A 14,104-nucleotide genomic window follows, 5' to 3' on the forward strand; every position below is an offset into this window, starting at 1 on the left:
AAGAAATTCAGACCAGAAGGGCTCTTTTAATCCATCAAGTGCAATTCCTTCCTACCAAAGGCCTCTTTTTATAAGTTCTGCATCATAAATTGGTCATAAAATTCCTGTAAAATGGTTTGGACAGGTAGCTTTATTTTCAATTAATTATTCTTCTTCATACGCTGATATTTTACTATTTCTTTATGTGCATACCAGTTACTAAAAATGATGTCCAGCTCTCCCAAAATGACAAAAGCACATTTTTTTAGTACCCCTCTAATTAGAATGAGGTAGCTGATACTCCCCTACATGCTTGTGTTCCCTGTGCATGAACTACCTTTAAGCAAGCGAGGTCAGCAGTGAGGGGCTGTCACGTTCAGAGCTCTACTGAGAAGCAAAATAAATTGATCTGTTAGGTCTGTGCTCTGTCTTAGGAACCAATCTGCTGGTAGTGCTGTCAGAGCTAGGGCATGATTGTGTAAAGCTAATTTCAGTTTATTATTGTGATGCTATAGGGTGTACAATGGATTTATTCACTGGAAAGACACCAAATCTTAAGTTGTGATTGATAGAGGGGGAGGAAAAATCAGCAGTATGAGAGAAGAACAAAGCCACTGGCAACATTTTTTTTGGTATTAAGTATTTTGATACTTCATAAAAAAAATGCTTTTAAAAATTGCTAGTTCTCAGTTGTTTCACTCAAAATCACTTTCCATCCTGTCTTTCTTATAGCTGCCCAGTGCATGGCTGCCACATTACTTCCTGTTGTTCAGAAGAGTTATCATGCTGTGGTTAATGTCATGCAAATAATTATCCACAATCAGCAACCAGTTACTGAATTTCCACGTGTAGTATGGGAACAGGACTGTGTCATGCTACGCAGCTATTTCTGTAACATAAATGATTTATTTTTTTCAGAAATATCCCTTTCCTCTAATGAAGAATTGGTTGTAAAGTAGTTTTATGTTCTAGACAAAACCATTTAGCAAATGAGAATTTAATAAAACTTCTTCACCAGTAGGGTTGCCAAGCACTGGGACAGGCTGACCGGGGCAGTGGTTGAGTAACCATCCTGGAGGTATTTACAAACATGCTCATGTGGCACTCAGGGACATGATTTACTGGTGGAATTGGCAGTGCTGTGTTAATGGTTGGACTTGATGATCTAAAGGTCTTCTCCAACCTAAACAATTCTGCAATTCCAAGCTCACAGTAATCATCTTTAAATTAATACCTCACTTGGCTGCTGATATTAGAATCTTTAATTGTAAGCTAAGGCTCTCTTTCTCCAGTAGGGTCACAACTTTGTTACCTTTTGTCTAAATAGCCTAAATGCATAGATCATCCTAATTTTAACTGTGACTCACTACTAAGTTATCATGCTTACAGTATGTATGCTTACAGAGTATCATGCTTACAGTAATAATAAAGGAGATCATTTCACCCGTGATTATACCATGAAATAAAAAGGACTGATTCCGTCATACACTTATCCCAGCCTCAAACTCAACTTTTCCTTCATTTACTGTTAAGTTTAGAAATTCTACACTGGGATTGGGGAAAATCTTTCTAAGTGAACCAGCCTTGACAGTACCCTCTTCCTCATGCTATTTGGTGCAGGTTGAGACTGGAGATCTGGGAGAAGTATACAAGATTCGAGTCAGCTGTGATGATGTGCCAGGCTTTAAGGGCTGGTATCTAAAGTCTTTTCACTTACAAGAGCTGCGTATGAAACAAGAACTGAACTTTGAGTGCAACTGCTGGCTCACTCTAGAGAGGGGGGATAAGGAGCTGGTAAAAGAATTCCCTGCAGTCACTGAGGACCAGAAAACTTTACCAGGTAAAAGCACCAAGAAGACATAAACACTGTAAATTAACTGCTTGAAAATAATTCAGTGCTGCAGATATATATAGTGCTTTGTCTGGATTTGATATCTTCAGTGGCTCTGTTGCACCTGTCTTCACATATGCACTGCAAGAATGCTGAAAATTATATTTTAATTTTCCAGTTAAGTTGCGTATTGGATTTTACAGTTGCTAAGTCTTCTGCATGATTTTAATGAGAAAAAAAATGAACAATACAATTGGACCTTTTAGGGAAATGAACACATTCAAAGCCATGGAAATGAGTTGTTCTAGAGTTACTATAGAATAGTATAGAAAGCTTACAAAAGCTTTACTTGCTGATGCAAGTATCAGAAGTAAGCCTTATTGCACAGAAAGTTTGGGGTTTTTTTTCCTAAGGACTACTTTTTTGCCATGTTGTGAGTTCTCAGAGATGTCCTTGGAATGTGAAGATTTACATAAATCCTGCATTTGTTCAGAAAATTTAGCAGTTACATATTGAGATAAAAGTAATTAGACACACGACTACTTTGCTAAACTAAAGTTCCAGAAGTTCGGATCCATGGATACTCAAACCTATTCATGACCTTAAAAGAAAGTATAGTGTTACATTAGTTAAATGTTAATTCTGCAGAACTGTACATTAAAAACACATTTGAAAAGTTTTGGTTATTCTTTTTGTAGGAACTTGAATCCATATGCAATTAAATGATCTTCCTTGGAAGAAAATCTGATCTCATTGTAGAAGTTCATTCATACAGGATCAATATAAAGGCACAGAATTTATAGTTTCCTTCTTTAAGTTAGGAAGTGCATTTTGTACATTTTTATACTTGTATGTCATGTCATGCATCCAGAGGCTATGTTGCATCTGTTTGTTATTGAAATCTTCGTAACCTTATTCTTATTCTTTGAGCTGTGTTAATTATTATCTATTTCAGAGATAATTCAGTTTTTAATTAGTATTTAGTTTAGTTCCTGAACTAACTCAAATGAGTTAGTTCTTACTTTCCAGATCATGTACAATAAAACAGGGTTGGGCAGAATTTTCCTAGATGCATAAGTCTAAATTGTCCTAGTCCAATTTTGTTCAAATTTATAAGAAAATGAATGAAAAGTCTTCATTGAGCTCAGCATGAAGAGATCAGATTCATAAAGAGTAACCTGATTATTTCATTCATTTTGTAGCAGATTTTTTTTGTTGCTGCAGAAATTAAAAAAACCCTATAGTCTTACTAAATATTCTGTGTTGCAGTTTTATTTTAAGTACAGCTTGTACTTAATCAGATTTAATTAAACTTTTTCTTTTCTTTTTGTACAGTCTATAAGTATGTTGTTTCTGTACATATTGGTGACCGCTGGGGAGCAGGGACTTTTGCAAATGTTTATATCACCCTCTATGGCAAAAGAGGGGACACAGGTGTGAGGAAACTTGATACATCTCTAATGAAAGGAAGAAAATTTCAAAGAAATAAGGTAATGGCACCATACTGCAGTCTTATATGTGCAGGGGTCAGCACTGCATTAAATATAGCTTAAAGCCTACCCGGAATACATCTGGCTAGATAGGCAAGAATTTGGAAACATTCACAGAATTTATCTTCCAGATATTCACAATAGACCAATGCCAGTGTTATTTATTTCCTGTACAAGAACATACCCGCGTGGCAATAAAGGCTTCACATGAGCGATACAAAGCAGATTAGAGGGGAGAACCTTCTGTGATCATGCTTCTGACTTCTTCTGTTCCAAATTTAAGATAGAGCAGGGAGTAAAGAATTGAACAATCAGTGAAAAATTAGAGAAATTTCCATGAGACTTTTGCAGTCTATGATGTTTCTGAAACCACATTTCCACTTTGAAACACCAACTCAATATCAATAAGTTTAGGCAAGAAACAAAAGTTCCACTTAGAAAAAGAATGCATATAAAGCCAGTGTTTCCAGATAATCCCTATAAATAAAATTCTTCTCTTGGGAATTAGACTTTCACTCGCTGAACAAGAATGTTTGAAAAAACACATGCAAAAGTGTCCATTGTCAAGGAGAAGCTTAGCTTTCTGTGAAATAATTTTATTAGGTTATTACCACAGCACTTGTTCAGGTAAAAATGGAGTCAGTAATGAACTGAGAGAATTTTTAAATTTCATTTCTGTGTATGTCTCAGAACCATGCCTATATACAGAAGACAGTACTATGTTGTAATTATTTTATCTTCATACATGGATTTATTTCCTAAAATATCTTAATTAATGAAGTTAATGATTTTTGCTCAAAATCTGCTGCAGGGTTCTGACTATTAGTAGAAAGGTTCTGACTATTAGTAGAAAAAAAATCCTTTTGTTGTATGAAAGTACTTTCAATATTAGTAGCAAAAAATATGCTTCTCCAATATTTTATTTAAAAAGTAATAGGGACAACACATAGGATTTTGGCAATCACTGTATTTCTTTAGAGATGAGCTTTCTAATATCTTGGTTTTTAAATTGTTTTGACATCCAGTTTAGTTAGTTCCTACTACTGAATTCTTTTATATGAATCATGGTGTTAATTATATTCCTAGATATTGCTGTCAAACCCCAGTTGTTCATAACTTTCTAACCTTTCACAGTTACTGTGACATCCATCTGGCCCCTGGCTGGGCCTTATACAGAACATCTGACTTTCGTACAAAAATGTAGTGGGGCATACAATTTCTTTCTTTGCATTTCTTATTTTTACTTATCTTGTTCTTCTGGTCCCTTTTCTCATCTACTGCCACTTCTATTTACTTCTCTTGTGTCTTTCTTTGCCTTCTCCATTCTGGTTCCCTTCCCATCTCTCATCTTTTACTCTTCACTTTCATTTTAACTTCCTTCCTTACTCAACTCAATTTGCTCCACAATTATTTTCATTTTGTAAGGAAAGCAAAAAGTCAGGTTTTCTGACTACTGGAGAATAATTATAAAGCTATCTTGGAGTAAAAACACTCTTTGAATTTCTAACTTTGGTTTAGAACTATTAATATATATCTAGCTTCTCTTATATTAATTTATATCTAATTATATTAATATATATCTAAAGCTTATCTTGTATGATAAGCTTTAGAAACTAGATACCTGAAAGATAGAAATTTCATTAGAACCAAAATCTTATCATAACTGATTGTCAGAAAATTGAGGTATATAGATTTTAATGTAATAGGAAATGATTGATGCAGTGATACATATTGGCCAAACATCAAATGAAATTAAAATGCATCATTAATGATGAATATAGGATTAAATGTTACTTCTAATCAGTGTGTGCTTTCTTCAATTCAGCAGGGACGTGCTATGTTAAACTTTGCAAAGAATCAGACTATAAAATTTTGAATTCTCAGATGAATTCAGGCCTATATTTTCCCCAAAGTTCAGGTCAAAATTTTGTTTTATTAAGTATTTCCCTGTTTTGCAGGTGGATTCATTTTTGGTGGAAGCTGTTTCTCTGAGTCATTTGCAAAAAGTGGTCATAGGTCATGATGGAGAAGGCTATGGGGCAGGGATGTACCTCAAGATGGTAACAGTCAAAGAATCACAAGATTCAGACAAAGAGTGGGTCTTTCCACTGTGGAACTGGCTTGATACTCATCTGGGTTTGTGTGAGACTGTTTGTGAGATTGTAACAGTTGGTAAGTTCTGCAAAGCTGGCCTGCCCATTTTTATATACATGTGTTTGACTACAGCTCATTTAGATGTCTACAGTATCCTTCTTTTATTGATAATGTGAATTTTCAGTTTGATCTTAGTGTTGTAGCAGAGCCACATCTGGTAAGGTCAAAATTAGTATAATTCTGTCTTCTCAATGTGCTGCATATGGAACACCTGCCTTCCAAATTAAACACAGCACATTTCAATGAGAGATAAACAGCCAAGCTTAGGATGTGCACCTTGTGGGGATAAATAGCTTAAATTTTATGTACTATTTTTTGGCCTAGAATCTCATTTGAAATCTAAAGAAAAATTACTTCTGTGAAATGAGCCTAGTCTTTACCTGTGAGAGCATTCCACAGCACAAAGCAGCCATTCTGGTATGCTTGTTTCTGCTCATTTCACACCTACTACTATGCCATGATTTGCACAAATCTAAACCTGGATGTACTTAGCAAAAGAACGCTTACAGCAGAACCTTTAGTCATTCAGAAGTCGCAAAAGACTTCTTCCTTCAATCCTGTGAAAAGAATTCAATGCAAAGAAAATGAACCACAGATCTTTGTCCAGAGGAAGTGAGACACGAGATGTCCTTGATTCAGTTGTGTGGTTTTTCTGGGTTGTACATTTTGTACAAACGTACAAAAAAGTACATTTTCCTGAGCTGTTCCTCTTCATGAAATCATTTTCACTCCATCTAGTCTGGTTAAAACTAAAATGAATAATAACAACAATTAATGAAGAAAAAGAGAGGGAGATATTGATCTTCTAAGCATCTGGCAGATAACTTTGTGTGTTTATTATAGGTTACCTGCCAGTCTCACACTATTAAACCACCTATTATTTTGCAAGGCAACATCTGGTGACAAGCAAAGTTCATTAGAATTGTTCATTTTGCATTAGGTGCCTGCATGCTACATATGGTTACATGCTCTTAAATGATAAATTTACTTTAGTAACACTGATTGCTCTTTAAAGAACAATTACTTAGATCTCTAAAAGTTGACTGAATATTCTCTTACAAATTACTTCCAAACATGACAGGGAAAATACATTGGCATCAAAAAATGCCATTGAAACTAAATTTTAAACACAGAAAGAGCATTAAGCTGCTAAATTCTTCACAAAAATATAATAAAGATATTGATGTGTTCTTCTTAGTGAGCAGTTGCTATAGATACAACATAACCTGCAAAAAGAGCTTTGTTTGTGTACTGTAAAGGCTGTGGTCCTGCTAGATTATGCCATTCTCTCATGCTGTCATCTTTCCTTTCTCTTTGATAATTTTTAAAGGTAAAAGGTCAACTCTTACTCCTAAACTGCCTGAAATCAACATGAAGTCAGGTTTCTGGATAATGGATATCACTGGATCTGATTTGAGTGCTGAAGAGGAGCCAATTTGCCTTTCTTTTATCTTCTACGGCAACCTGAGTCACAAAAAGTTGCCACTTCAAGTCACAGGAAAAGCAATTCAGATCAAAGTACTTCAACCTTTCTCTGTTGCAAGAAAACCCTACGAATCATGTAGCCAATAATCCACTTAATTCTGAGATAAATTGTTTCTTTAAACTAAACTACCAGATTGATTTTTAAGTCCTCTGTGTAGTTTGGCGCAGATCATAATTTCTGTTTGTAGGGAGCAACACATGAACAATGGTTTTTGAATGAGCAAATTCTCCCAGTGTCTCATACTGAGAATGTTTAAGTGAGCGGATTGGTCCCTTGGTGCACATCACAGTGTATAGCACGTGGCAGGTACTGATTTACAGGCTTTGTTGATCTCACAAAAATCAGCAATTTGTAAGCATACACTATGCCATGGGATACTGTAGAGCTTTTGGGGCTGATGATAGAGAAGGAAGAATCATAAATGAGACTAAATGCACAGAAGGTTAATTTTTCTCTTTTCTCTCTCATGTAATTTATTCATCCCTGCCATCAGTTTCTCTGAACTGGTTTTTTGAGTACGGTTTCTTTTTTCCCCCTGTTATTTATTGTCTCTTCCTTTTTCCTCCTAATGAATTGCATTTTATAATTGAGCTAAAGAAATAATTTGTTGTATTTTGATGCTCCTTTTTTCTTTAGTGAAAGAGGAACTAAGCAGACTAGACTAACCACAAACATGATCCAAAATGAGGAGTACTCAGAGGGTTTTTAAGCTATTTCCAAGAATCTCTGGTAAATACAAAAAAGTAGTATGAAGATGGAGGTGCCCTGTCAGAGGAAAGGCTGAAGTCAGGCCACATGGACTTCTACTCTCTGGGCATACCTAAAATGAAAGAGCAGGGGAAAGAATCCAAGAAGTATCGAATAGGAAAACACACCTTCTCTTTTCTCCCTTTTTTTTTCCTTACAGTGAAAAAAAAATTCAATTTAAATCACTAATTATAACATCTAAGGCCTCCTCTGCTTTCACCTACTCAAGCAATGGTATGTCCTAGAGATGGTGCATTTTCCCCAGTAGAACTAGATTGGTTTTTTTCTCAAGTATGAATGCAAGATTTTAATATACAACATCTATGATCTAGAGTGAGGATGAAGGATGCCTTGGATGTTCCCTCAAAACTGGATTAGCTTTCTTTCAAAATTATGTTTAATGACATAGTTTTTATGGTTGTAAGAAATATTTCCAATGTTGTCCAAAGTTTTAAAAATTGGCTAAATCTTCTGTGCCTGAAAATAATCTGAATCTGTGTAATGTTTATGAACATTGTGACTTGTTCTATGTACAAATTTCAGCAGCGACTGCCATTGCTTGTTCCTTAATATCAAACCTCAAGCACACACAACCTATTTGTGTTTTTAAATCAATTTTATATTGATTAGAAATTAGTAAAGTTAATTAGAAAATAGTACTATTTATAAATCAGCCCCAATTTTTTAACTGCTGAAGTTTGTTCAACTGTTGCATACAGCTGCCAACTACGTTTGCTCTGGCACAATTGAAATGAGATCCATTCATCTTCTCTTTCTCCTCACACAGGATGAACTGGCAGGTATTGGCTCAATATACAAAGTTCAGGTAACTGGCCCACACACTGAGTTAAAACAGCCATGGCACTTAGATTTACTGCACTTGAAGCACACAGACACAAAGGAAGAGATGTATTTAGCTTTTGACTGCTGGTTCAACCCTAAGGAAGACAAATGTGTGGAGCTGCCAGCTCTCTATGCAGATCAGGAGCCTTTGCCTGGTAAGCTGTGTCCTTTTTTGTTACTGGGGTCAGGATCTGTCTCTGGAATACCAGTATATCTCTTTTGGGCCAGAAATACTGTGTGGAGATTTCCATAAGAAATTAATATTAAGGAATGTGTTGGTTTTGCACATGCATTTACCACAACAGAGAAATTATTGGTATGAGGATTATGAGAGATGATCTAAGTGATGATACCAAACACAATATTTGGCTTCTTTCACATTAGATGATGTTGCAGTTTTAACTCTTGATTGTTTATTCTCTCTTCAAATTAATAGTCTGTCAGCTGAAGATGAGTACAAAATATGTACTCATCTACTGTGTGATACTATTTGTCTCTTCCTATTCACAAAGAAATGTATGTGATCTAGAAACAGAGTAAAGAAGGAAAGAATTGCAGACCCCCTGCACAACAAAGGCTGAATTTTTAAAATGCCACACTGTTAGCCAGATAAGAGATGTTCAAGAATTTCAATTAAACTAGTGTTTTATTGATGTCAATGAGAAATTCATAGCACAGCAAGTGATATTCTACAAAAATACACATGAAGTTGCATGTTTCTCTGGTGTTAGTAGTACATGTGAATGATATGATGCTAGAGAGATAATTGATTTCTGCCAACCACCCCCAAACACTTCCCCTGGAACAACCAATTGTACACTGATAACTTGATCACTAGTACTTAAGGACAAGCTTCCCAGTTTTTCAGCTCATTAGAATAAAGAGGATTGATGGAGAGAGTAAAGATCATATATTGAGGCTTTTAGTGCCAGTTAAGAGGTTTATTGCTAGAGGCTATAGTACAAAGAGTGTTCTGCTTAAATGGAAACTAATAGAAAAAGATGGAAGCAGCCCAGAAAAAGAAATAAAATAGACCACATGGACTTTTGAAGACTGTTCTCTAAAGAGAGTTTCCTAAATATTTCATCTAACCTAAAGTTGAAACTTGAAGGAAATAGCTAAGACCCTTTAAATTTCTGGTCTTGTGTGGGTTTACATAATTAAAAAATTGTCGTCTAGTATTCATGTACTGAAAAATCTTACCATTTTAGACTTTGGATCCATCAGATTCAAAATACATTGGGTGTTGGATGTAATATATGTTGGATTTACATTCATGAATATAGTAATTCCAGACCTTATTAAAAGGCCCTATTTCCCTAATTTATTTAAGAAAAAACAAGAAGGACTGTAAATATGAACAATTATCTTCTGAATTCAAGCTTGTTACATTTTTTACTGCATATAAAATTACAAAAATTTTACAAAGTTAAAATGCTAAAATATTCTAAATACACCTCTCAGAGCCTCTGTTGTGCTAAGATATATGGTGCTGAGAGCCAAATGGAGACACTGTCTGAAAGCATTTTTCTGATATGTAAAGTAATTAATTATTGAGGTATATTAGAGATTTAGGGTGTTTTTCTTGGAAAATTTCTGGGAAAAGACATGTATGTGTTCTCTCTCTCAAAAATTAATCTTTAGATGGAAGTATCTACCAGCCTAGAAAGTTTCTAACAAACCATTTTATGGAGTCCAGTGATTTACAACTGGAACTGTTAATATCACTTTTATTCTTTGTGGTCCAAATACTACTTCAGTCTAAAATTTCTTCTTTGTTATATTTTGGTTTTATTCATAGACACACACACAAGAAATACAAAATAATAATTTTAAAAAAAGTATTTAGTCTCCTATCTTTAATTTATGGGGTTTTTTTCCTTTTTAATTGAACATTAGGTGATTACTTTCAGTTTTGCAATATGTTGGCTTACATCTGAAAGAGAATTTTTTTAAATAGGACTGGGAAGAGACAAAGAATTAAAAACTTGAACAGAATACCTTGTCTTAGTAGATTTTTGTTGTTTGGGTATGCTGTTCATACAGAACATAATCAGAATGCTCTCAAACTCAGCCTAAAAACTTTTACCCCATTTCCCAGCATCCCCTTTCAGTTATGACTCCTTTCATAGGGGCTACTTTGTGTACTTTTATTTCCCTTAAATAGTGGAAAATAAATGGTAAATATTTGCAATGAATACATTGAGCTTTAAATTATGCATCAATAGATTCAGCAGTTTCAGCTGAAAGCACCGACTCAGCAGAAGCACTACATACATTTCTAAGCTAAGCTTGTAGGTCTGTATATTCATGATTCAAATATTAATGGACAAAAGCAGTAAAAATGTGAGCACTGTGCTTTTCTCATCTACCCCCATGGAAGTGGCCAGCCATGATCTTATTCAAACAAAATATTTTGATCTTGTTCATACAAGTTGCCTTTTGACTTCAACAAACCTGCTCCCATGGCCCAGTTACACAGAGGAGGCAGACTCTGAATGAACAACGCAGAAACTTCTTATCCTAACTCTCCTGAAAGCAAAATGCCATTGGCTAAATGCTAACCAAAGTGTCACCTGGACAGCTCATGCATTTTCAACCACCTGGAACTCCAGAAAGATCAAGTCTGTGTAGCTGCATGACTTTAATGCAGCTATGTTGTGTTTTACCTGGCAGAACATTTTTAACTCCCTTGAAGAAAGGAATGAGATGTGTTAGGGCTCCAGGATGGGAAAACTCTTGATTTACTTCTTATCTTCATATATGAAGTGATACCATCAATGATAAGAATTTTCCCAGTCCTTAGTTTAAATTATTAAAAAAAAAATAAAATAGTCCCAGGTGGAGTCCCTGAAGCAAATAGTGCTGCAGTGAAATAAAGCTACATTTAAGCAAACAGAATTTCTCAGACATCAACCTCATGAAGTAAAAGGCAAAGATAAATAAATACATCTCAAAAGTTTATTGAAATGAGCACACTTTCATTAGCAGACTTATGCAGCCCTTGTTATTTAATGACTCCTTTAAAATATTAATGTTACAGTCTATACCAACCCACTCTTTAAAACCATTTATCCTGTTATGGGACCTTTATATTTTAGAAATAGAAAGGAATAGCTATATAAGATGTCACAATATTTGAATTCAGACCTTTTGATTATAACACTCAACATGAATAGCACCAACTTGTGAAAAGAGCTGTAAGAAAAGCTTAAAATAAATATCCTCAGAACACTTTTTTTTCCCTCCTTGTTTTCCTATCACCTACGCGTAAAACTAAATGACAGCTTTAGCTTCTGGGTTCATTGAATCATTCTTAAACCTACTAGAACTTTCTCATAATTATAATATTTTTAAAGAATGTACAGTTTGTTTAAATAGACCATTTCTACCTTGGAAAAAAATTGATTGAAGAAGAAAAATATACTGAGATTATCAGATGTTTCCAGGATGTATACTCAGATATTCATCTATCCTATGATGTACATTAGACTGAAATACATGTTTCAGGCTTGAATAATAGAGCATTTCCATGCTCTCTAGCTTGTACCGTCAGCTGTGAAGTTGAAGGTCCTTTGTTTCTCCTTGATTTCATGTCTGTCTAAAACACCACTTCCCTCCTTTGCACACCAGAGTTGTCTGGGAAAGCAGCTAGTAGAGCCAGCCAAGTTCCAGGGAGGGACAGGAGGCAGAGTGTGCCTGGAAGTCTTTCTCCAGCATGTAAATGTCACATAGTCTAGATGCTGTCTGTGTTTTACTGCTACAGTGATGAAGGCTGTGGGAGAAAGGGCTGATAATTTTTGGTAGTCAAACATAGCTCAGGACTTGTAAAATGCTGAATTTTAAGGCTGCTGAGTTCTTAAAAAAAAGTCTTAGCGTTTGTGATAAAAAAAGTTCAAGAGATAAAGCAAATACTTTCAGATACATTCTTGGTACATGTGCATTGTTCATCACCTGCATCCCCAATGTGACTCTGCATTTTACGGTGGAGAAAAATGTTGTCCTTATGAAAATATTAGACAGTCATGTTTTACAAACATGTGTTGCTACAAGAGCCGAGCTTTTATTCTTAGGCTGAAGAAGTGATGCCTGTGGTGGGAAGCAGAGGAACATTTAGACCATCTAAATTTAGACTCTGAGTTCTAGTGTTTATCTCTAGAATGTGTGGGAACCCATCAGAGGTGTTTTCTATAGCACCTGCCTTCCCCTGCTGGCTACATAAGAATCTCAGTCCTAATATAGCCACCAAAGTTAGATTCCTAAATTGACAGTACCAGCTCATAACACAAATGAGCCCAGATGAACACACTATGCAAATGATACTTACTATTATAATCTGAATTAGAGCACACAACACCAGGAGGAAAATAAACTCTATCCCCCAAAAACCTTTCTTATTTTGTCCTGGGGTCCTTGTTGTTAAAATGATGTAAATAACAGTGAATATTGAGACTATGACCTGCTTCTGTTTAAGTGTTTCCTTGTTCCTTGTTTCCATAGGAAACTCAGGGACTGAAATAGGTCATTTAAAAAGTGAACATAGGAGATTTCCATGAAGTTTCTTTGTCATGAATTCAGTCTGGTCTCATCTGCATCACTTCCCTATGTATTGTGACAAGAAGAGGCAAGGAAGCAGAAGCTTCATATAGGGGACATACATGTCTTTTCTAATCTCTGTATTATGACCACAGCTGAGAAACTAAGGAATGCTTTCCCTTAGTCAAAAGTCAAAATTCAGTTATCTGACCAGATTTGTGGGCCATTATGTCATTAATGGCAGGTTCTTTGGAGAATGATACAAAATGTCAGTAGGCTTTTCTATTTATATGTTAAAGCTGATGTTGAAAGAATTTTTAATTCATTATTTTTATTTTGTATTAACATATTTTAACTTAAGAACATTGTGATAGTATTATGGTCTAACTGGTGATAAATAAAAATAGAGGGAGGGAAAATCAAAGAAATATTAGAAAATAATAGAAAGAAAAAATTAGACTTCCTGAAGAAGGATGTATATATGGCTTTTTCCTTAAGAAAAAGCCTTGTATGTTTTCCTACCTTGTATGGAAGGGGATATTACACAAGAGATCCTGTGCCCTAAACAGCAACCAGTAGCACTTACTTTCTGGGGGTGGTGTTAGAGCAGAGCAAATCTATATTCTCTAGATTGCCATCCTGTTATGCAGCAGGAATGTGTTTTGGTTATGTCTATGTCACCAGAAGTGAAGAGACCTTGTTTGGTGGTACAAGAATTGGTACTTAATGTGGGTGTCAGGCAAGATGAAAAGTGTTTTCTCCTGCTGATTTTTTGGATTTATTTTGTCTATTTTTTCTGAAGTTGTGGAGTATGAAATCCATTTGCACACGGGAGACTTGAAGAAGGCAGATGCCACTGGAGAGGTTTATCTTCGTATACAAGGAGAAAAAAGTGACTCAGGGAAGAGATGGCTTAACTCAAAAAACAGCCTCATCACTTTTGCTAGAGGGCAGGTAAAATAATGAGGAAAAATGTAATTAAATCTGAGAGTGTCTTTTTGTTAGAACTTATATTTTCAGAAAACGTTTCATGGATAG

At 35.2% G+C, this 14,104-nt stretch overlaps 1 protein-coding gene across 1 annotated transcript in view; it reads left to right on the forward strand.

Annotated features, from left to right (window-relative positions):
- The window catches only part of RP1 (RP1 axonemal microtubule associated), a 166,073-nt gene that overhangs the window by 95,618 nt on the left and 56,351 nt on the right, over nucleotides 1-14,104 (forward strand). The window contains exons 31-36 of the mRNA XM_071449139.1: nucleotides 1,600-1,819; nucleotides 3,146-3,300; nucleotides 5,259-5,472; nucleotides 6,785-6,972; nucleotides 8,475-8,685; nucleotides 13,869-14,020. Of these exons, the coding sequence (XP_071305240.1) occupies nucleotides 1,600-1,819; nucleotides 3,146-3,300; nucleotides 5,259-5,472; nucleotides 6,785-6,972; nucleotides 8,475-8,685; nucleotides 13,869-14,020 (1,140 nt within the window). The remainder of the gene's footprint in view (nucleotides 1-1,599; nucleotides 1,820-3,145; nucleotides 3,301-5,258; nucleotides 5,473-6,784; nucleotides 6,973-8,474; nucleotides 8,686-13,868; nucleotides 14,021-14,104) is intronic.

Source organism: Agelaius tricolor, unplaced genomic scaffold (genome assembly GCF_023055355.1).
Source record: "Agelaius tricolor isolate 1412-34295 unplaced genomic scaffold, bAgeTri1.0.p SCAF_2, whole genome shotgun sequence".
NCBI lineage: Eukaryota > Metazoa > Chordata > Aves > Passeriformes > Icteridae > Agelaius > Agelaius tricolor.